The sequence below is a fragment of the Dipteris shenzhenensis genome, chromosome 28 (assembly GCF_047967505.1).
Source record: "Dipteris shenzhenensis isolate YYH24624 ecotype China chromosome 28, Dip_SZ_1.0, whole genome shotgun sequence".
Lineage (NCBI taxonomy): Eukaryota > Viridiplantae > Streptophyta > Polypodiopsida > Gleicheniales > Dipteridaceae > Dipteris > Dipteris shenzhenensis.
This window is the reverse complement of record NC_141623.1, coordinates 45,823,575-45,848,091: the sequence shown is the minus strand read 5'-3', so window position 1 is coordinate 45,848,091 and position 24,517 is coordinate 45,823,575. Positions and strand designations below refer to the sequence as shown.

Below are 24,517 nucleotides of genomic sequence, written 5' to 3'. Positions count from 1 at the left end.
GGACTATATATACCTCTCACTGTGAGGATGTAGAAGATGCTTGCAGGACAAGCCTTGTAGAAACACTCCCACCTTTCGGTGGTCGCTCTGGAACCTTGAGTCCCGAGCTCCCAAATGGCGCATGGAGTCTAGATGATATCCTACTAGATGGCGATGACAGAGGCCGTTGGAGGAATCTGCTGACCTCCCATCATCAAGCTGCAACAGGTGAGACGTTCCAGGCAGTGATGTTGGGAATTTGCTTCCAAACTCTATCCTCTATTGAAGGTACAGGGCGAGTAATGCTAGGGGGCACCGCTTGGTATGCCTCAATCTTGGCCACATGCTCACCCTAGATCCGGAAGGCTATAGTGGTTGGATCTATCGAGAAAGCACGCCCCCCCTCCCTGACCCATGAAGCCATCCCCAAGTGAAATCTTGTTGCATCGGCTGGGTGCAACTTGCAAGCATCTATTCTTAAAATTACTGACGTCTTCTGCCTTGCTAGGCATCCCGAGAGATAGTGAGGTATTGTCTATAATACTCTGCCCGAACAATAGTGGTAGAGCTGCCATCCACTTGCATTTGCTCTGACCAAAGGCCTATGAGTAGGCCTCCATGGGCTACCATCCAGAAGAAGTACGAGATCTCCTGTGGTCTCAGGCTGGGGTCCAAAGACGCGACCAAAAATGAGAGGACCTCGTGGTGGACCTCCTGCTCAACCTAGTGGCTCTCCCACTAGGGGTTCCGGGCTATTGCCTCCATATGCAAGCCATGGCGTATAGGAAAAGAAAGGCACCTTCTCCACTTTGTCTGAATGCCCTACTCAAGCGGGCCAAAACCACTCTCCCGGATCCCATTGAATGTCGAGGAGAGGTTGATCCTCCCATAACCAGAGTCTCCAATGTGTGCCTTCCTGATATAAAAGAACCTAGTCTGGGTCAATAGTCCAAGCCTTACTCCACTATCCTCATCCAAGACAACCCATCCAATGCCTCCTCGTCTCCTAGTGGTCTCTCTTTGTCTTGACCATCATGAGGCCTCCCGTCCCCACCTGATAGAATCGGCGACGAAAGAGGCCCTTCTGAAGGAATTGTACCACCCTAATCCTCAAAAAATGACCAGACCAAAGATGCAGGGTTCAGGTAGTGCTCAGTCCCTTCCACCAAGAGTTTAACGGCCTCCTGTAAATAGGGAATCAGGGATGCAAATGCCCTCTAGAGAAGCCCACGGCTTGGCTGCCCAAGTTGCAAAATGGCTGAGGAATGTTTGGGCATCATGGTGCATGCCATAATGCCAGTCGCTCTTCCTCTGTGCATCGCGCAATGCCCAACGTAAAACCTGTCTAGTCTCTCTAAGAGTCCATCATGCCGGCGCGCTGACCAAAGGAGAAATGGAGGCTGCCTGGAAGTTTGGAGAACTTTGTCTCTCACCAAGGGTCTTTACCACGGATCATGAAAATAAACTGCTCCATGTACTCCTCTTTTCTTCCGACATCTCCGAGAAGGACGCTCTGTCCTACTTGTCTTTACCAAACTCTAAGTTGTTGAAGTCTCCTCCAACAAACCAAGAGTCTACACCAGGAGGCTCTCCGTCAAATGCCTCCATAAAGCAGGCCAGTGTTGCCTACAAGCGGGAGTGTAAACATTCAGGATGCCTATCCTGGAGTCACCCGAGTGGATGCCCTTTAGACCGCTCTGCTTGTGATTAGCTCCTCTTGATCATAAAAATCCTCTTGAATGCAGCTCTCTCTGCTCCCTCACTCAGCCCCCCCGCTGCTCACGCTCAGAGAAAGATGAAAATAACAACAACAACAAAAAAAAGCAAACGACACAACTGAATTTGGAGGATGTGAACACACATTACAACCGAAGTGGACTTGGGGTAGACAATAAGGCAAAGGTAGGACCCGCCTCAGCTTCTTCAGCCTCTATCTCTACCTCTACCTCAACCTCAACTCCCGCTACAGTGTCAGTTTCATTTTCAGCTCCAACCTTAGCTCCCTCTATCTCTGTCTCTACTTCGACTTCAGTCCCCGCTTCAGGTCCAGCTCTAGTTCGAGTCTCAGCTCCATCTACATCTACGATCAGTGACATACTCATGCCCATGGCGCCGGTTGTTGTTCCCTTTCCCTCTTCTCCTGTTACAGCTCTCGCACAGCTTATGACCCCTACTTCGGAGGTGTCATACACTCTGCCGCATTATGCTTCACTCTCCCCTCCCCCTCTCAGTCAGCCCACCCTCCCACACCCCGTTGGGACTGCCTCATCCATTCCATTGTCATCTCCGTTCCTCACTTAGCCACCGTCCAGTTTTCGAACTCAGTCCCACTCTGTCATGCCACAGTCACCACAGTTTCAGCATGGACATGGGTGGACTGATACACCAGAGGCCCGTGAGACCCTACTCACAGAGATACATAGTTTTCGTGAGCATGAGATGGAGCCGGCTCGCTTCGCACAAGAGCAGGTCGGCTTTAATCAGGAGCAGAGCCGCATCATAAGGAGCAGGCTAGGGCCATCCGGGAGCAGGCGGGTCTTATTCAGGGACTCAGATAGGATATCATGCAGCTCCGACAGGAGGTCACAGCCATACACACTGCCCCAGGGAGTACCCCGGTGGTCGAGGCACAGATTGCGAGCATGCAATAAGCTAATGAGGAGACTTCCAGATGGGTTGACGTGGCCAAACGGGAACCCGCAAGGGTCACCGTTTTGGCTACCCTCATGGAGCAGCAGCAGAGAGCCAGTAAGGCTCTCAACATCAGAGTACGCAGGATCCAACGCACTGAGGCTACACCGATGGTAGATGCGACTGCGTTCGTGACCGCTACCCTGGGTGTGGCTAAGCACAGGATAGAGAGGGCATGGTGGGTGGGGAGAGATCCCAACCGAGAGCAACCCCTGACACTCAGGCACGATTTCATGACACTCAGGCACGACTTTCAGCTCTACGACGCAGGTCAGTTCTTCGAGATCAGCCAGCGATCTCTATGGATGAGGACCTCACACCTCTACATGTTGAGAGGAGAGGCGCTCTTTGCTGCAGCAGCGGGATCAGGCTCAGAAGGAGGGGAAGTGGGCAGTGGTACGAGAGGGACACCTTCTTACAGGCCCTCGTAGGACACCTGCACCCTCCCCTACATAGGGAAGCGGGGTCTATGAGACTCAGATATCCGAGACCCTATCCTGCACCATTTGGAACTGTAATGGTACCTTATGGTCAGAACCAGGGAACTTCTCGGAATCCTATACAGGTCACGACATAGTCTTCTATACAGAGACACATCAGAGTCCAGAGCGTCCTCTTCCAATAGTCAGTGGATATACATGGGAGTCTGCCTACAGAGATGAGACGAGGGGTACAGGAGGAGGTCGAGGTTCAGGTGGAGTTGCAGTCCTTTTCAGATCCACACTTAAGGGGATCATTTCAGTAGAGCAGAGAGATACACATTCCAGATTTCTTTGGATCCGGATATGACACATGAACAGCCAGGATCAGTTTGTCGCAGTTTGCTACTTCCCCCCGGAGACCTCCCACTTTGCCAGAGATATTGAAGGTGATGATGAGACATCCCCATTTGTTGCCCTTTATTAATCCATCGTTGACTTTTCTAGCCGTGGAGAAGTCCTTCTAGTGGGGGACTTCAACGCAAGGACAAGGGCCCATCAGGTACCACTTCTTGATTTCATAGATGATTCCACTCTACTGGCAGATGTTGACCTTGAGGAGGCAAGTATGCTACGCGTTTCGGCTGACAGGCGAGGTCCATTCTCATCCTATGGGCAGGCCCTATTAGACCTAGGCAGGATACATGATCTCATTACATATAATGGTCTTCACAGATGGCCCGCTTCAGGTGGTTTCACATGCTTTCCACATGGGGGGGGCTCCAGTGTTGTTGATTACATCATGGGATCCCCTGTCTTCACATCTCGCATTACTAACTTCACTGTAGCACCTCTCCCCCCAGGGGCTGATCATACATACCTTTTCTTTCGCATCTCCACCTCCCTTCGCACAGCACCTTCCACCCCACTCAGTGCTTACTCCACCTACCACGATATACGCTTTGATCGGGATCACTCACCTTCTTACTCTGGCCGTCTGTACATACTTCTCGCTTATATTGACTTCATACTCCTTTTAGAGGATCGTGCTGCCCTTGTCACCCGCTCACTACACGAGGCTACCATTCATGCTTTTCCCCACACCACCCGCTCCACCCGCCCACCACCCCCTGGAACCGTACCCTGTAATAGTTGGTACGATGATGAGTGTAAGGCCTTACGCCATCAACTCAGATTGGAAACCAAAAACAGTCTTCCGAGCGCACCAGATACGCTACGTGAATACCGTAGACTGGTACGGAGGAAGAAACAAGACTTCGTTCATCGAAATGAGGAGGAGCTACTGAACATTTTGTTTAGTAACAACTCTAAGGACTTATGGCGGAGATTTCTAGAAGGACGGTCCCCTACGCCACTCACTGACACCCATATCTGGTTTGATTATGCACGCACACTTTATGACATCCCAAATCAGCCAGTCCCTAGCCTCTCACACATGGCTCGTACCACATCCTGCACCCTCTTTACTAGAGGAGGGGTAAAGGATGCTGTAATGAAACTTCATAATGGCCGAGCGAAGGATCATGAGGGACTATGCACTGAGTTCATTGCATATGGGATTAACCTTCTAGCCCCGATCTTGGTTTGTTTGGGATTTCCACACACTTGGACCATTAACACTATCTCACCCATCCACAAGGCAGGGGATCCCATGAGCCCGGAGAACTACAGGATCATTATGATTGGACATGTCATGTCCAAGATTTATGCATCAGTACTTGACTCCAAGGTTAGGAGACTTGCAGAGTGTCGAGGACTCAGAGCAGCAGGACATGCCGGATTCCAGCGTGATCATGGAACCATGGACCACATTCTGACGCTCAAATGTATCATCGAGGAGGCGAGGTCACGGAAGCAGAGGGTTTATTGTTGCTTTGTGGATTTTCGCAAGGCATTTGACACGGCGCCGAGAGCCCGCCTCATACGGTGCCTACAGGACTTGGGTTATGACCAGGAGATCATTTGGGCTGTCATGGCACTTTACAAGAGAGTTTCTGGCAGACAGGATCCGGGTGGACAGAGAGATCATGAGTACCATCGGGGTCAAATAAGGGTGTCCTTTGTCGCCTACCTTATTTGGCCTCTACATTGACGAGCTTGAGACAGTGATGCAGGCACAAGGGGGTGTAGATTGCTCTCTTGCGGGCACACTGATCCAGATTTTGCTCTATGCAGATGACGTGGCTCTCTTGTCTTCCTCAGCAGAGGGGCTTTAGAGACACCTAGACGCATTACAGTCCTTTTGTGAGTCTCATGATTTGAAGGTCAACCTAGGTAAAACCAAGGTCATGATGTTCAATACATCTCGAGCCATCACACTACTTTGCACACATCTCAACCTAGGTATTATTGACTTACATGCAAAGTGGCGTGCCCATCCGGGGTCATCTGTTGAGATAGTTTCATCATACACTTATCTTGGGGTTATCTTCTTCGGACTGAGCTTCACTATGAGACCCGCGATGCAAGCACGCTTGAGTAGAGGGTATGCCTCATTGGCCAGGCTAGAGAGGTAGTGCTTCCGCTCACACTTTCAGGATCCACGCACCAAGGGGTTGCTTTTTGACTCCTTGGCTCGCCCAACGGGGATGTACGGCAGCCCTTGTTGGGGGCCAGACTTGTCGGATACAGAGTGGGCCCGTGTGGAGCGGCTATAGGTTCTCATGCTATCACAGATGATTCGTGGTAAGTCATCCATTCCTCACTTGATCATTCAGGTTGAGTTTGGGTCACCCCCTTTATACCTAGATGCTGCATTTCAGGTCATCACATATCTGTATCAAGTTAGGGAATATGGGGATTATACCTCGGGGCGTAGCAGGCTACCATGGATAGCTCTATCCTCTTCTATGGCACTTGCAGCAGGAGGAGATCTGAGGTGTTGGTATGCACATACAGAGAGATGGTTTTAGCAACTGGGGCTCCACATGGATAGACTACCTCCCTTCCAGTATAGCATGGATGCTCCGTTCTCTCCCCTCTTATCACACGAGGTCAACCAGGTTATCCGTGAGGATCTACTATAGCTACACACTTTTCAGACCTGGTTGGAACCGAGTGAACTCCCATTGAAGCTTAGCTTCTACAGAGATCACTTCTTACATATCACAGCGGAGGGTTTCATTGACCCACCAGGATACACATAGATGCACCTACCCCACTCGATGAGGATCTCTCTTGGGCAGTTCCGGGTCTCTTCACACAGACTTCGCATCGAGAGCGGTAGAGCCGAGTGACTACCCAGGGAGTGGCGCATATGCATACTATGTGACATACAGGAGGTTGAGACAGAGGAGCATTTTATCTTCAGGTGTCTTGTGTACTATGAGATCCGAGGACGTTTCCACTGCCTCTTTAGAGATAGTTATGGGATTTTAGCCCATTTCCTCTCCTACCCAGACCAGCGGTGTTTGGCAGGTTTCATTCATGAGGCACTTAGACACCGCGAGAGGATACTCCGAGCACGGAGACAGGAGCAGACTTCTTCCTCGTTTGATCCCTCTCAGAGCTCTATCACGGAGTTCTTTCAGCTAGATCACATGGACCCCAACAAGACGAGGCCTCGACATGATCGTGACCCGGAGCCCATGACCCGACAGCTTAGACAGACACACAGATCACACTTGGAGACATCCCCTCCTTGTTTAGAGTCGGAGCCCGACCGATGGGGGTCACAGTAGCCCTGGTTAGACGCAGAGCTACGACCAGGAGACGTGCCAGGACCGCACCTCTGAGTGGCCGACAGCACTCTATTGCCGACTTCATGCCTCCACTGCCTCATCCATCCTAATATCTTGCTGTTGCTGGGGATGATGATGATATTGATGATGATGCTGAGATTGATATATAGTTGACCATCGACATGACTATGTTGTACTTAGGACTTAGTACTGCCATTCTGCATTTTTGCATTTTTTGCATTTTGCATTTTGCATTGGTATGGACGCTCGTTTAGTAGCTCCACTACCACAGCTCGTTGTATCAGGATTTTCACAGTCTCATAGACCCATCGGTCTTCCGAAGACTTTAATAAACTTTCTTTCTTTCTTTCTTTCTGCTATTGCCTGTGAAACGAAATGCATATCCCTCCGCTTTTTCCTACTGTGGGGGAGCACACCTTCAAACCCCTTCCTGGTAGGAGATGGTGCTGGCGCCTAACATATGCTCGTGGATCAAAAGAAAGTCTACTCTCTGTCCTACCACCACCCTTTGCCGCTTCTGGTGGAGGATTAGATACTTAGGCTGCTGGCGCTCGAGCGGTCATGGAGCCCGTGCATGTTCCAACTCACCACGGTCTGGCTCATGGGGAAGAGCCTTGGAAGAACAAGGCTCACTTATGAGTGGGAGCCTGCACCACCACATCGGACTTCTGTGATTTCATAGTAGGGGGCTTGGAAGGGGAGTAATACACATCTGCACGATGCTATATCAACATCATGATAGATTCCACACGTATGTTGAGGGCCCACTGCATCATGACAGAGACCTCTACCTTCAGCTTGGTTGTGCACTGGTGGAGTGACCAATGCGTAACCTGAGTATAATGTACCTCTGGTCTCAAGCGGATTACACACATTCCGAAGCCAATACTCGACCTCTCCGTAGAGAAGCAAGATGGAAATTGGCAGAATCACCATGGTTGAGCCAAATGTCAATCCCCTGCGGGCCCATCCACTCCTCCATCACATGATACCCAATCTCTCCAATTGAGCCCCCCTTACAGGCCTGTAGAATAGTGTAACAAAAAAACGTGTTTCTAGTAGGTGAAACACTTAGAAACGTTTCTAGACGAAAAGTTTCGTCGAAACAGGCAAAACACTAGTGCATTGGGTGAAACACCTTAGTACAGGTTGTCACCTGTGTCTTGACTCTTTTGAGAGTGCTTCAATGTTTATATGTGTATTTGAGAGCTCTTTTCAGAGAGAGAGAGAGAATCTGAAGATAATTATTTATGTTTTATACATAATTCATAAAAAATACATTTTTTAAACCTGTTTTTAGACAAAAAGCCTCGCAAAATCTAGAAACGTTTCTTGTCACATTGCTGCAGAATCATACTTGTCATCTCCAGGGCAAGGGGATACTCATCTAGTATCTCTAGGTCGTTCCATGGTTCGATCCTCCAAAAATCCGTCGGCAAGGGCTACCCAAGGTGAGGGTTCAAGCCTCAGAGTTGGGAGAACACACCACCTGAGCATGCCTTTTGTGAGGAAGCAGAATCCTGAAGATGAGAAGAGGAGGATTGCGGCTGTGACGAGGAGGCTGCCATCTAAAAGAGAGGGGGGGACTCCGCCATCCCCTTGCTCGGCGGCCTGGGGTCATGGCGAGGGGAGAGAAGAGACGAAAAAAGTTACTGATGCTTCAGCAACAAGAGGATAAGAAGAAAGGGGTGGGGAGCTAGTGGGGGCTGTGGTGAGAGTGACTGCAGTTGGGGAGGCAGACGGAGGAGGGGGGGAAGAAGAAGGGGGTGAGGGGGAGGAGGGCTAGCCTAAGGGGGTGTGGGAAGGACTGGCACGGGGTGGAGTGGGGGCGGTTGGACTAGTGGGCTAAGGGATCCTCCGGGTCCTGATGTTGTGCCTGATGCCGGTCCAGTTTTGTTGTGTTAGCTCCTGGGTGCACCCCCCCCCCCCCCCTTCCCGCTTGCACCGGAAGATTTGCGTGAACATCAAAGAAAGTTTCACCCTCCGAGGTACTAGGGCAGTCCTCTGAGGCCCCCTCTGCCTACTTCCCCTGGGACTAAGGGGGTGCCTTCTGCTGTTGTTTGCAGTTCCTCAAGGTTTGCTTGTCGGGCTTTGTGCTTCACCCTAGCCCAGGCCACTCTTGAGGGCTCTACCCAAGGTGTTTGGGACACCATCCGCTGTCTTGGATCGCGCTGCGCCCTGTCTGGGTGAGCAGCCTGCTGCTCTTGGTGAGGCTATGGGGATCTCTGCCCAGATTTCTCCTGCAGTCATGAGCCAAGTGACCCATCTGCATGCATCGGAAGCACTGACCTGGTAGCCCTAGGATCTCAATGCACGGTTTGAACTCACCGCCATCCAGGGTCTCTTTGGGTGGGACTCTAGTCACTCAACTATGAACCTGAGGTGACGGACTCCGTCATTTGCTACCATTTTCTGCTGCCGTTCGAGGCGGCGACTCCACCACTGTGCCAAAAGCTCCTCCTAGGGAGTGAAGGATTGGATGATACTCCTTCGAGGGCCCCGGAAAATGAAGTGTCACTAGGAATCAAGGCACATGGTTTGTCGCATCCATGCCGTCAACTGTGAACCCATGGTACAGGGGATGAGATAAACAAGATGTCGGTGGTGTTGGGGAGCTCAAGTAAAGAAGGAACACCCCTCCCCTGTAGCTAGTAACCTCTTGAATATGGTCACCATCCAATGCTAAGATCGCCTCGATCTAATCACGCACCTGGCTCCTTGTTGACATGAGGCCAACTATCCTGCCTACCACTGCTCTGTCCTGAGGTGACTGGACTGCTTTCTTCATTTGGTGTTTGTCTTCTGGTAACTGCTTGGGGAGTTGAGGGGGCTGCCATGTGAGCCCCTCTGGCCAGACCAATGGCTGCCACCAGTTTGGCCTTCAGAAGAATAAACACAAACGTTGCACTGCTAGAAGGAGGGGAAAAGGAAAAACTTAGAAGGCTGTCTGCAAAGGACTAGCAAAAAAGGAAGCATGTAGCAAGGGTATAGCATCTTGGGTCCTCTAAAAATCCACTGCCCAAAGTTTTCTGCATGATTTTGTATGAGCCTTTCATAGGATTCTATCCTGACTCTATGTATTTGTTCATACTTAATAGAAGTCTACTTTTTGCATGATTTTGTATGAGCCTTTCATAGGATTCTATCCTGACTCTATGGATTTGTTCATACCTAATATAGCGACACTAAGTAGCTCAAACATTAAGATCCATTGGAAGAAATCTCTTAGAAATGCTCATTCATGATTTATAATATCTTCACCTGGCTGAGGCTAGAACCTTATTCTGTATATAGCAAGGGAAGGCTTCATGCAAATGTGGGATTCTTTTTTGGTTTTTTTTCTTTGCAAATTTCTACCGCGACATAAGTTTCAAATATGTTTGACAACAGACAGTTCATACTGGGAGTTCGATTACAGCTTCTATACCAACTGCAGCAATTACCTTGGAGGATGCTCAAATGTTTGCTAGGATGCAGGCTCGTGGACAGGAGGTGGTGCTTGAACTTTACATGGAGGTGAGATCATATATTTCTCTTCGTTGTCTATTTAACGTGTGTAGAGAATATATGATATTATTTCCAACCAACAAGAACTTTTGCTTTTTGAATTTAAACATTATCATGATCTGGGCTTCCTGAATAGCTAGCCTTGTTTCTTTCAATTGAGGAGTAATTTTAATTATGCTTTATCCTTCTTTTTCTGCAGGCACAGACATTACCTGATCAAACCTCACGGTGAAACATTTCTCGAGATATTTTAATGTGTGCTTATGAGAGTGCAATTCCCTAGGGATTTCTGATCTGTTTGTATATACTCTTCGGGCACACACATTACCTGATCAAACCTCACCATGACACATTTTTGGGAACATTTTAACATGTGCCGATGAGAGTGCGATTTTCCTAGTGATTTTGTATTTCTGTTTCCATACAGCACAGTTTTCTAAATTCCTTTTCATTGCAGACTTATAAATGATAACTCATCTTGATGACTAAAGGCATTATTAGCTATTTACGTATTTTCCTGTTTTGAGATGAAAGCACAATTGTATTGTGGAATCAGCAATTTGATTGTGGAGATTCGAGGGGACACAAAACCAGAAGAGTTCGTTATCTTTGGTGGGCATATGGATAGCTGGGATATTGCTGATGGTGCTATGGATGATGGAGGTGGAGCCTTTGTCTCTTGGGAGGTATTTTCTAATGCTATTGTAGTGTAATTAAATGAAGTCCCTTTTCCCATTAAAGCCCAAACACATGAAATAGAACATGTGACAGGGTGTGTTATAAGAGACTAGTAAATTTGAGCCCACCTTGCTTGAACAGTCAAGGAAAAGAAAAGAAGGGTTCGAAGGGAATGAATGGGAAAGGAGGGGGATGAAAGAGACGTACAGAAGCGGCAAAAGGCCAAGGAGGAGGCCAGATTATGACCGTGTCACCTTCTACCTGAGCTGGTAGAGGGGTAGCAAAAAGAAAGAAGTCTGTAGGGAAGAAAGGAATGGGGGAGGACGGATGACTCGAAGGGCAAGAAACAGCCCATCTAGGATCTCACAGGGCCAAAGGGTCTCACAAGGCAGCATCCTTGATCCCCACCATCATTCGAGGACAAGAAACGGGTTGAGAACACCATAAAAGAATTGCAAGGCAGCAGTATTGGGTACTGGGCGGATGCCTGGGTGCTCTGAACCTCTGCAGCCAGGGGATCTGCCGAAGATAGAAGGTGGTCTCATCCTCTGGTGTCTGGGGATGATCCCTGAATGCTATCCACGAAGTTGGGAAGCTGCCTCTCGCTCTACCAGCACCTTCTCCTTGAGTCTAGTGCACCCCCTGTGTTTCTTTGTGGGGGTCTGTCTTCTAGGGAAATCTTGAGCGCGTGACCACATTCAGGAGGTCATCACGTATGGAAAGGGGTTTTTCCTTCTCTAGCTTACCTCATTGGAGATAAACAATAGGCTAGTTGAGCAAAGTTGTGTGTATTTAGTCCCACGTGTGGTATATCTCATCCCTTGGTACCATGGGTTCATCGTGGATGATCTCTCTCTCTCTCTCTCTCTCATTCTCGTTCGTCGCTCAGCCTCCCCCATTCGTCGCTCAACTCCCGTTCCCGTTCGTCACTTAGCTCCTAGTCTTTGTCATGTGTCTGCTCCTCCCGTTCCGTCTGCTCCTCTCTCCCATCACGTCCGCTGTCCAGCCTCAGGGCCAGCTCCCCCCTCGTCCATTTCCACGACCTGCTCCTCGCCTAGCCTCACCTGTTTTCGAGGCTCACGCTGTGGGTTCTCCACCAAGGCCACCTGTGGAGGCTAACAGGGCTCTCCGTCCGTCACCCCTCTCCTCTCTGTCCGTCACCCTCAGCACCCCCCCCTCTCCATCCGTCGCCCTTAGGCCTTAGCCTCGCGTCACCTGTGAGACTGCGTCATCGACGCTCCCCTCGTTGGGAGCTGCTCCTGCTACACCACCGCCATCCCTCACGTAACCTATCTGCCAGCCCCTCGTAGCCTCGCCTCACGTAGCCTCTTCGCCTCTCCCTGAATTACACGTGGCAGATAAACTATAACCAGGGTAGGTGTTAACCCGCGTTATCACAGTGGTTAGGTTTGAATAACCTTGGGTTCAAAGGAGGTTGGTTAGGTTAGGTTACTTTGGAGGTTGGTTCAGTTACAGGTTTGGTTCACTTACAAGCTGGCTGAGTTACAATCTGGTCAAAGTTGTGCCACGTGGCATAAGTGCCACCCAGGCACAGTAATTCCTTCACAGGCACACTGTGCTTCACCATATGCACCCATAGGCCAAGTGCATTTTTCAGCACCCTTGAGGTCATATTCTTCCGCGAGCTGTATCTTGTATCTTTTGATACAAGTGGAATTTGGAGATGCTCCAAAAACCAAAATTGCTCGCCAACTTGCGCTCTACACACCTGTCACATCCTTCAGCCCCCTCCATCGAGCTCTAATTCCCTAATTCCCCCTCTCCCATAGCCTCTCACTTCCACTTCATTTTCAGCCCCCATTTTCAGCCCACAGGACTGGGTGTGTCTCTCGCCATTGGGGGGGGCTCATACTCCCGCTCCCTCTCCCGCTCATGCACTAAGACCTGCACCGAACATGGGATCAGCCAAAAGAAATGGGGAAAGGTGGGAAAGATACGGATAAAGCCGCCAAGAAAGACGACAACGAAACCAAGAAACAAACACAACTGAAACTTGAGGATGTAAACACATGCTACAACCGCAGTGGACTCAGAGTTGACAGCAAAGCAAAGGCAGGGTCCACCTCAGCCTTAGCTTCAGCTTCAGTTTCAGCTTCAGTTTCAGCTTCGGTCTCAGCTACATCCTCACCCTCAGCTTCAGAGCTAGCCTCAGTGTCAGCTCCAGTTCCAGTTTCAGCTCCACTTTCAGCTCCGCTTACAGCTCCACTTCTGTCCATAGCCTCTACAGTTACAGCTACTGGCTCCGATATACCCCTACCTATGACATCGATTGCTCCACCCTCCCCTAGGATAGAGGGGGGTGTCACTAACGCCATCTCTTCCATCTCTCCCTTCTTCTCCCGCTACAGTTCTCTCTTTGATTATGACACCTACTTTGGAGGGGTCATACACTGTTCTGTACTACTCGACCTTTTTCTCCCCTCTGGCTCTCAGTCAACCCATGTTCCCATACCCTACTGGGATCGCCTCCTCTAGGCCACTATCATCTCCATACCTCACCCAATCATCACCCAGCCTCCAGTCTCATCCTCACACTTTCATGCCACAGTCCTTTCAGTTTCCGCTAGAGCACGGACGAGTTGACCCATCAGAGGCTTGGGAGAACTCGTTGATGGAGGTTCATAGCATCCAAGAGTGCAAGAGGGAGCTGTCACGCTTCGCACAGAAGCAGACATGCTTCACAAGAGCAGGCGCATCTCATATAGGAGCAGTCTCAAGCTATTCGAGACCAGGTTGATCTTATTTAGGGGCTCAAACATGAGATCTCGCAGCTTCGACAGGTCACTATTATACATACAGTCCCAGGGAGCACCCTAGTTGTGGAGGCACAGATTGCGAGCATGCAATTTGCCATCGAGGAGATGTCTAGATGGGTTGATGCAGCCAAACGGGAACTTGCAAGGGTTACTGTTTCGGCTACCCTCCTTGAGCGGCAGTAAAGAGCTAGCAAGGCTTTCAACATCAGAGTTGTGGGATCCCACGCATTGAGGCTACATCGATGGCAGATGCGATGGCTTTTGTGGCCACTATGCTAGGGGCAACTTAGCACAGGATTGAGAGAGCATGGCAAGTAGGGAGGGACCCCAACCGAGAGCAGTCCCTTATCATACGGTTTCATGATGCCCAGGCACGACTTTCATCTTTACGCCGTAGGTCAGCCTTACGAGACCAGCCAACGATCTCCATGGATGAGGATCTCACTCCACTACAGGTTGAGGAGAGGTGCTTTCTGTTGCAGCAGCGGGATCAGGCCCACGAGGAGGAGAAGTAGGTAGTAGTACGAGATGGACGACTCCTTACAGGCCCCTGTTGGGCACCCACCTCTCCTCCCGTATAGGGAGATAGGGTCTATGAGACTCAGACATCCGAGACCCTATCCTGTACCATCTGGAACTGTAATGGTATCTTATGGTCAGAACCAAGAAACTTCTCAGAATCCTATACAAGTCACGACATAGTCTTTTATAGAGAGACACATCAGAGTCCAGAGCGCCCACTATAAGTAGTTAGCGGGTATACATGGGAGTCTGCTTATAGAGATGAGACGAGGGATACAGGAGGGGTTTGAGGGTCAAGAGGAGTCGCAGTCCTTTACAGATCCACACTTTTGGGGCCCATCTCAGTGGAGCAGAGAGATACACATTCCAGGTTTCTCTGGATCCAGATTCGACACATGACAGCCGGGATCTGTTTATCGCAGTTTGCTACTTCCCCCCGAGACCTCCCGCTTTGCTAGAGACGGGATCATGGGACCATGGACCATATTCTCCCGCTTAGATGTATCATCGAGGAGGCGAGGGAACGGAAGCATTTCCGCAAGGCATTTGACACCATTCCGAGAGCCCACCTCATATGACGCCTACAAGATTTGGGTTACAACCAGGAGATCATTTGGGCTGTCATGACACTTTATGAGCGAGTTTCAAGCCGAATCCGAACATGATCTGGATGGATAGACGATATCATGAGCACTATCGGTGTCAAACAAGGGTGTCCATTATCACCTACCTTGTTTAGCCTCTACATCGGCAAGCTCGAGACAGTGATGTAGACACGGGAGGTAGGTTGCTCTCTCGTGGGCATGCTGATCTGTATATTTCTTTACGCAGATGATGTGGCTCTCTTGTCTTCCTCAGCAGAGGAGCTCCAGAGACACCTTGACGCACTACAGTCCTTTTGTGAGTCTCGTGATTTGAAAGTCAACTTGGGTAAAACCAAGGTTATGATCTTCAATACGTCTCAAGCCGTTATGCGCCATGAGTAGTTCACATTTGATGGATCCCCTATTGAGGTAGTTTCATCATACACTTATCTTGGGGTCGTCTTTTCTGGACCCATCTTCACTATGAGACCCACAATGCATGCACGTCTGAGCAAAGGATATGCTTCATTGGCTAGACTAGAGAGGCAGTGCTTCTGCTCTCACTTTCAGGATCCACGGACCAAAGGATTGCTTTTTGACTCCTTGGTTCGCCCAACAGGGATGTATGGCAGTCCATGCTAGGGGCCAGACTTGTCGCATACAGAGTGGGTCAAGGTGGAGCGGCTACAGGTTCTCATGTTATCACGGATGATCCGTGGTAAGCCATCTGTTCCTCACCAGATTATTCGGGCGGAGTTTGGGTCACCCCCATTACAGCTAGATCTTGTATTTCAGGTCATCATGTATCTATTCCGAGTCAAGGAGTATGGGGATTACACCTCTGGGCATAGCAGGATACCATGGCTAGCACTGTCTTCTTCTATGGCAATTGCAGCAGGGGAAGACCAGAGGTGCTGGTATGCACGCACATAGAGATGGCTTGAGGGACTAGGGCTCCACATGGACAGACTACCTCCATTCCAGTAGAGCATGGATGCTCTGTTCTCTCCCCTCCTATCAGACAAGATCAACCAGGTTATCCATGAGGATCTACTACAGCTACACACATTCCGGACTTGGTTGGACCCGAGAGATCTTCCAGTGAAGCTGGACTTCTACAGAAATCACTGCTTACATATCACAGCGGAGGGTTCATTGATCCACCAGGATACACGTAGATTCACCTACCCCACTCGTTGAGGATCTCTCTTGGGCAGTTTCGGGTCTCTTCACACAGACCTCGTATTGAGAGCGGCAGAGCAAAGCGGTTATCCAGGGAGAGGCGCATATGCACACTGTGTGACATGCAGGAGGTTGATATAGAGGAGCATTTCATCTTCAGGTGTCCTGTTTACTTTGAGATCCGAGGGCATTTCTACCGCCACTTCAGAGATAGTTATGGAGTTTTGGCCCGTTTCCTCTCCTACCCAGACCAGTGGTGTTTGGCTGGTTTCATTCATGAGGTACTTGGACATTGCGAGAGGATACTCCAAGCACGGAGATAGGAGCAAAATTTTTCCTCGACTAATACCTCTTAGAGCTTTATCACGGAGATCTTTCAGCCAGATCACATAGGACCCCACGAGACGAGACCTCGACATGACCATGATCTGGAGCCTGTCACCCGATAGCTCAGACAGAGGGTTGACACACAGATCATACTGGGAGACATCCCCTCCTTGTCTAGGGTCGGCGGAACTTGTGGCCTTGGTTAGACACAGAGCTACGACCAGGAGATGTACTAGTACTGCAGCCTTGAGGGGCCGACAACGCTCTATTGCTGACCTCATGCCTCCATTGCCTTATCCATCCTGATGTCCTATTGCTGCTGCTGGTGATGATGATGATGATGATGATGATTATGATGATGTTGATGATGATGATGATGATTCTGAGTTTGATATATAGTCGACTATCGACATGACTATGCTGTACTATGTTGTACTTAGGGCTTAGTATTGCCATTTTGCATTTTTTGCATTCTGCATTGGTGTGGATGCTTGTTTAGTAGCTCCACTACCACAGCTCATTGTATCAGTTTTTTCACAGTTTCATAGACCCACGGGTCTTCCGAAGACTTTAATAAACTTTCTTTGTTTCTTTCTTTGTTTCTCTCTCTCTCTCTCTCTCTCTCTCTCTCTCTCTCTCTCTCTCGCAGCCATGCACAGGGAGTAGTTCACCTTGGACAGATTCCCGGTTGAGATCGTCTCGTCATCTACTTGGGTGTTGTCTTTTCTGGCCCAATTTTCACGATGAGACCGGCGATGTAGACCCGGTTGAGCAGGGGATATGCTTGACATGCCTGACTAGAGAGACAATGCTTCTACTCTCACTTTTAGGACCCTTGGACCAAGGCTCTTCTCTTTGACTCCTTGGTTTGACCAGATGGCATGTCTGGTGGCCCCATGGGTGCCACATCATATCAATCAGGCTGAGTTTGGCTCTTCTCTACTGTAGCTAGATGCAGCATTCTAGACCATCACTTATCTGCACTGTATCATCCAGTATGGAGACTGGACATCAAGGAGACATAGGTTGCTATGGCTGGCTTTGGCTTCGTCCAAGAGTCTTGTAGATGGAGGGGACAAGAGAGGTTGGTATGCACTTACACGTAGGGTGTTCGAGAGATTGGGCTCCACATGGATAGATTACTCCCCTTCTAGTATAGCCCACGCCCCATCTATCCCACCTTGGGTACCACGAGGTCAACCAGGTCATTTGGGAGGACCTCTTAAGCTACACACATTCAGGACTTGGTTGGAGCCGAGAGAGCTTGTAGTTGCCTTTGCATCTCCGAGGAGGGCTTCATTGTCCCACCATAGTTCACTTGGATTCACTTACCGCACTCATTGAGGATCTCCATCGGGCCGTTTCGAGTATCGTCACACTGACTCCGTATCGAGAGTGGATGAGCTGAGGGGATACCCATGGAGTATCGCCTATGTAGGCTATGCGACCGGCAGGAGGTTGAGTTAGAGGAGCACTTCGCACTTCGATGCCCGTGTACTACGATATCCATGGTCGCTATCATTGTCTCTTTAGAGAGGGCTTTGGGCCCCTCTCCAGACTCCTTTTCTATCTAGACCAGGGGTGCCTCGTTGCTTTCATTCATGAGGCAGTTAGACATAGAGAGCACTTACTCAGGACACAGAGGCAGGCCTCAGACACACTGCCCGACTCTTCTCAGAGTAGGATCACGGAGTTCTTCCAGTCAGATCGTATGGACCATATAGTCACTGATTGCAGCTGCAGTAGGGACCCGGAGCCCGAGGCATGCCATACGCGACAGTGGACGGACACACCAATTACATTGGGTGACCTCCCATCCTTGTTCGGACATGGGACACAACCCACAGGTGTTACAGTAGGCTTGGTTAGGAGCAGAGCCACTACCAAGAGATTGAGACAGATAGTGCCCACAGATAGTTGCCAACGCTGTATCACTAGCTATGCATCAGTAGCACCTCTCAAGCTCCCCTTGACATCTACAAATTGTGGGCCACATTGTACTGGCCAAGGCCGGCATGGCCTGGTGACGTGGATTGATCAACATGATGATCAGGATTGTGATGATGATGATGTCATTTACTGATGACATGGCGATGTACTACTTGGGACTTAGCATTCAGCATGGGTGATGATGTTCGTTTGGTAGCTCTACCCTTTTTGCTTGTTGTATCAGGTTTTCTACCAGTCTCATAGACCCATCAGTCTTCCGTGGACTATATTAAACTTTCTTTCTTTCATTCTCCATTTCTGTCCAGATTGGCTGCACTTCTCAAGCCACTTTTTGGAGCCTCTCTGCAGACTTGGGACTGTTCAGCGTCAGTCACCATTGCCATTTGTTGCAAAATATAGTCGATCTGTTGGAAAACTGCCCATATAAGTCGCGATTTTGCAGGGAACCCATCTGTACATGCATTATTCAGCTCTACATTCTTGTCCATTAAATTGTATGGTTGGCTGTATAGTCTGTACGATAGTATGGACTAGCACAATTACTGTTCCAAGTGAGTTTTACAGTCAGTATTGTAGCTGGTTCAACATTTGTGTTCTAAGTTGAAGATTTCAGTTATTTCTAGCTTCCCCCTTCCCTTTGCAACTAGCAGCTCACATTTTGCAGTGTGAAACTTGCATTTGCAGATCAATTAATATAGCTGACTTTGGAAGTGCCAAAATCACACAAAATTTGTGTGTTTTGCATCTAGCAGGAAATTTGTGATTTGTATTATTTAACCCTTTTTTTGACGCATCCACAGCCTGCAATGAAGAACCTTTATGCCATAAGGATGCTTTTGATAGTAGAGAGTAGATGGATGCTATGAAAGTTGAATTGGATTCCATTCACCAGAATGGCACATGGGAGTTGTGTGACTTGCCTCTTGGCAAGCATGCCATCGGCACTAAATAGGTATACAAGTTGAAGCGGATAGATGATGGCATCGTAGACCGCTACAAAGCCATCTTGTTGCCAAGGGCTATGCTCAACAACACAGCATTGACTTTGAGGAAACCTTTGCTCCCACATTACACATCACTACCTTACAGTGTGTCATAGCTATTGCATCACACAAGATTCACGGTGATTTGCTTGAGGAGGTCTATGTCAGCCAACCTCTTGGTTTTCAGGTTGAGGGGTCTAAAAGTAAGGTGTGCCGGCTGTACAAGGCCCTTTATGGAGTGAAGCAGGCACCCTAGGCATGGTATGCCAAGATTTATGCACATTTGATATAGCTTGGTTTTCCCATCACACTGTGTCGTGGGGATCTTGAAGGAATGCCGATGGAGCCTCCACTCCAAGCTACTCCTTGTGAGAGCAATTCAAAGCTCGAGCCGTATGCAAGTGTCACTCAAGCGGCTTCCGTAATGTTGCAACATGTTTCCACGAGAGAGAGAGAGGGAGGGAAAGGCGAGAAGAGAGGGAGAAGGGGAGGATAAGAGAAGAATGAATGGGAATGGAGTGGCAAGTAGAAAGGCACTACAAAGGAAACAAGAGAACACCCAAAAACACTCTTGGAAGAGAGGAGGGAGCTTGTATTCCAAACTTGTGCATCCAACAATGAAGACCAAAGTCAACCACTTGGCCTTTTATACATGTCACCTTTTGAAGGGAGGGCCGACCCTAATCTCCTTTTACCACTCTCTCTTCTCATCCTTTTACCATCCTCTTGGGCCCATCTAGCTCCAAGACACAATCCTGGCTTTATGGACTTGCCATTGTCCATTAAATCACATCACTAACCAGCGGTGGCATATTGTTAAGCAATCGGTTAACATGCCCTCCTTCCTGATCTCGATCCAGTCCTCTGGATCGTGTAATGTTCATGGTTGTTGGAGTGTTGTCAATGAAGATCATGCAAAGTAGTCTTTCTCGTGCACTGGGCTGATTCTTCTTTTGGTCCATTGCAGTAGAGGGATGTAGTGGCTCCTTGTTGTGGAATGATTGCTGGAAGTATGGATGAGTGATGCTTTTGGAACTAGCACCTCAGGGTTTGAGTGAGCCGAGTTGAGTACTTATGACCATTTAAAGAAGGAATAAGAAAAAGAAAAAGAAAAATCTAAGGGGTAAGCTATTAGGAAGAAGGTGCTAGTAGGGATTGATGTAAGATCCTAGTGGTGTTAGTGTTAGCAGAGTAAGTAAAGTGCATTCTCATGCTCCTCTTAAGTCCCATATTTGATTTGAGTGGGACTTCTAATGGATTCTCATCAGACTATGTCTTTGACATGCCATGTTGGAACGTATGGAGTTGTGCATGACATTTTGTCTTGCTTCTTTGCATTGAAGTTCCTTTAAAATCCATTTTTATGGATTATATTTCATCGAGGGCTTTGCTTGGAAGTATTTGAGCCCAATAAGATTGGGACACCATTTGAAGCTTTATATGTTTGAGTTATCAAATTGAGAGGAGTCTGATAATACACCATACAAACCCCTAAAATGAGGACTATGGCTTAAGAGGTTTATAGAAGGGGGATTCTAGGAAAGGCTTCTAAGCTAGAACTAAAAGAAAAGAAAAATAAAGAAAAGAGGATGAGTAGAAGTAAGATAGTTAATGGTGATGTTAGGAAAAAAGCTTTGAGGGTCACAAGAAACTCATCCAAACCCATATTGGTATAATCACCTTCACCATGGAGTTGAATGCATCCTCAAGTGCTGCTAGTGGAGAACCACTTGTCGTTCCATGTGTGAACTCAATTGTTGCACCATTGAATGTTGCGATCTCTCACATGTATCACTTCTATGATACTCATCGTAATAAAGTGATATATGTTCTATGTATTAAATGTGAGTAGGATCGCAATGTCTCAGAGATCTTTTGGTTTTGTTGATCTTTGACATCTATCATCAGGATAGCTATGCAAGAATCAGCCACACAAGTAGTGGCCATCACAAAGGAAGTCCCGCAAGAACCTTCCAATGTGAACAACGAATTATCATGCACAATGAAAAATGCCTGAAACTAGAAATGCTCGTCCACAATGTTCAAGACAAGTTGTGACTAGGCAAATTGTGGATGCATCAGTCATGTCCATGCGAGTATTCATAGACCTAAAAATGTTCCTGGGGTTGAACAAGGAGTTGCTGAAGAGAATCTCATTGCCGAAATAACCGAAATAGGCACTACCCCAAAGCTTGATCCATCCTGTGAGATTGTTAACCAAGATACGGGGAGAGGATTTATGCGGGTATCACAATTCTCCCAAAGAGGTATTCCACATGCACAGGGTGAAAAATGTAAGTCACATGGTCCAAAATGGGACTTTGTCTCAGCTTTCTCAGTAAGGAAGGTTCTTGTGTGGCTCCCAACGTGGATTCAGCTTTTGTCTTGGAAGGTTCTTGTGTAACTATCTCTTTTTTCAAGATAGGTTCTTGTGTAACTACTCGAGAGGAGGTAGATGAATTCCTTTGCATATGATCCTTCTGCATTGGTGCTTTTCCCTTATTCTTGCAAGCAAGTTCTCGCTTTTTTGGGCATCTTTGTAGAGTTGCACTCGTTGATGCTGTTGTATTGATAGAGTTGGGGCTCCGTTCTTGCTTTTGCGATGGTGTACATTTAGGATTAAGGCAAGCATGGATGGACTGTTGATTGTTCTGACGAAGCTTGGGTACCCATATGTAAGAGTTGCCAAGGTAATATCCCTAGGCCTCGAGTAGTCTTGTGGGAATCCATTGGTAATGTACCTTCCTTGTTGGATGGCGTCGTCTTCTTCTTTGATGTTGAGGTTTGTTGTTTACATGAGGGGGTGGTTGGAGATGATGAGGCTCAATGTTTAGAGAAGGGGGTGGCTTTATATGTTGAGGTTTCTTTGGAATCCAAAAATATGATTCACCCTCAAAGTATCCTTGAGCCTTCAATAGATCCTTTCGGACCCATATTTACTTGGTTGCCTTTTGTCTTTGTCTTCTTACTTGGTGGCTTCCTTGTCGAGGTGGGGAGGTGGAAGTAGTTGCTGATGTTGATCCTTGGCTAGTGATTGGTGCATCTTAATGGGATGATTCATCACTGAATAACCCTTTGTAAGTGTCTTGCATCCAGCTTTTACCAAGAATTGCAGCGTCCGTTAAGGTATTTGTAGGAGCTACAAAAAACTTGCAAGGCACAATGTAATTGTCCAAGGAAATATTAATCATTAAAGAACTAATAACCTTAATAGAAGTACCCTCTATGGATTGAATTTCAGATTCACATACTTCAAAGTGTACCTAGCCAAGATGCTTTAATGTCTCCCAGGATTTCTTGCTCGTCAATCTGCCATGGCTTGTATTTGGCATGTTACACCCGATGATGTCAACTCTACCCAAAGTTGAGATGGAGTAAAAAGGTGTAACGGCAGTAGGTTTATCATTGCCAAGGTGCATACATTGAGTTCCCTTCGTACTTGGCATATCTATTGTGGCCAGTGTATGCATCCAATTTAGTGAGTCTTCTAACTTAGGTATAGGAGCACACCAAGAGTCTTCAAGATCAATGTATTGGCCTAGTTTGTTGACTGGTAGCCTTGGAAGGTCTTAAGCTTGATTGGGAGATTCAACATTTTGAGGATTAATGAATTAGGGTGTCACTATTTGCCTATTCATCCAATCACAAAGGTCTCTCCAAAGGGTTGGGTTGCCTCGGAGCAATGTCACAATAGGCATCTCCGCCTCTATGGATAAAAATGAGGCTAATCCTGTGATGTCTCGAGGACGAGTGATAGGTGCCCTGCCTATCGTTTCGACTCTTCTAAGCCATATAAGGACATGTTGTCATCCTCCTTTAGTTGTTGCAAGGTGGGGTCTTCTTCAAACATCCGCTGCATTAGGGTGGATCCCTCTATTGAAGGGTATGACACACCTTCTTCATCTATCCTTTTCAAGTATTTGCAAGGCTTTTGAGGCTTGAGTGGTTATCTCATATCTTGGATGAATTGTATTAGCACTCTTGCTTGCCTTGGGCCTCTGCTCAAATTCCTTGGGCCTCTGCTCAAATTCCTCTTGGCACTTGCATACCAATATATGCGCCTAGGTGAGACATTGTTTCCCCACCCATGGGTTGGGATATTTACCGTGACCCTTAGGTGTTGTGGCTTGGCCATGGGCTGAAGCCCTTATTGTTCCTTCATTTACCTCATGCATGTGCTTGTTGTTGGTACCGTTTGACCAGAGGAAGATGATGTTGCTAGGGAGGCCGTGTCTTCATCCAACCCATCTTGGATGATGACCTTATGTGTCCCTTTCCAATCTTTGTTGCACCCTGGGTGCTTACTCGTGCTAATTCAGTTGCCTCTCTAGGCTGTGACGTGCTAGCTTTATTCCTTTTGGCTTGTCTGCGAAGCTCTTTATTAAGGGGTTTAGCTTGCAACCTCGTGATTACATTCAAGGATACTGATGACACTTGGCCTCTCTCAACGCTTAACAAGTTAAGGCTTGTGGACTTAGATGGCCTTCTCATCAAGCAATCCTTAAAAATATGGTCCACACCACACCCAATGCACGATGGCGGTGGTGTATTAGACGTTGGTGCACATGTGATTGGTTGATTAGATTCCCCTTTATATGGACACTCATTGGTTGGGTGTGGTCCTTGACACGTATGGCATTGAATGGGTGGTATCTTGTCCAGGTTACTCATATATCCCAGTTTTTGAGGAATTGGCACGGTCTGGTAGACCGGAATGTATTGGTAATCTTGTATAATGTAGTGACTTGTAATGCTAGACCGATTTACATTGTCACCATTTTGGGAATAGTTGTTTCCACTCAAGGTAGGTTTAGGGTCTCCCCAATCACTTAGGTAGCTCTTCCACCAATACTTGATTCACGGGAGTAATTAGTGGTGGTGGTGGTTGAGGTCCCAGTATTGGCGGGGGTAATGGAATATTTTGAGCCCAAAATTACCCTTGATTGGCTGGTGTGGCTCCTGGTATTGCCAATTATGCTTGATTGGATGAATTGGGTGGTGCAGGCAATGGTAGATGCGGCCTTTGTTGATACATGGGTTGAGGAATCACCCTACGATAATGACATTGGGATGTGTCATGATTTTCCCAATGAACACACTGGGCACAGTAGAGTGCTGGCGTGGCTCTAAGACGAGGGCATTCCTTAGTTGGATGATTTCCAGTGCACACCATATGTTATCTCTTTGTGGAAGTAG

The 24,517-nt window shown here is 48.1% G+C and overlaps 1 protein-coding gene across 2 annotated transcripts in view; it reads left to right on the top strand.

The window, feature by feature from the left end:
- LOC147883615 (uncharacterized) overlaps positions 1-24,517 on the top strand; it is a 112,157-nt gene that overhangs the window by 45,467 nt on the left and 42,173 nt on the right. For both annotated transcript variants that reach the window (XM_087399787.1, XM_087399788.1), the window contains 3 exons: positions 10,202-10,327; positions 10,518-10,546; positions 10,875-11,004. In XM_087399787.1, coding sequence (XP_087255913.1) covers positions 10,202-10,327; positions 10,518-10,546; positions 10,875-11,004 — 285 coding nt within the window. The remainder of the gene's footprint in view (positions 1-10,201; positions 10,328-10,517; positions 10,547-10,874; positions 11,005-24,517) is intronic.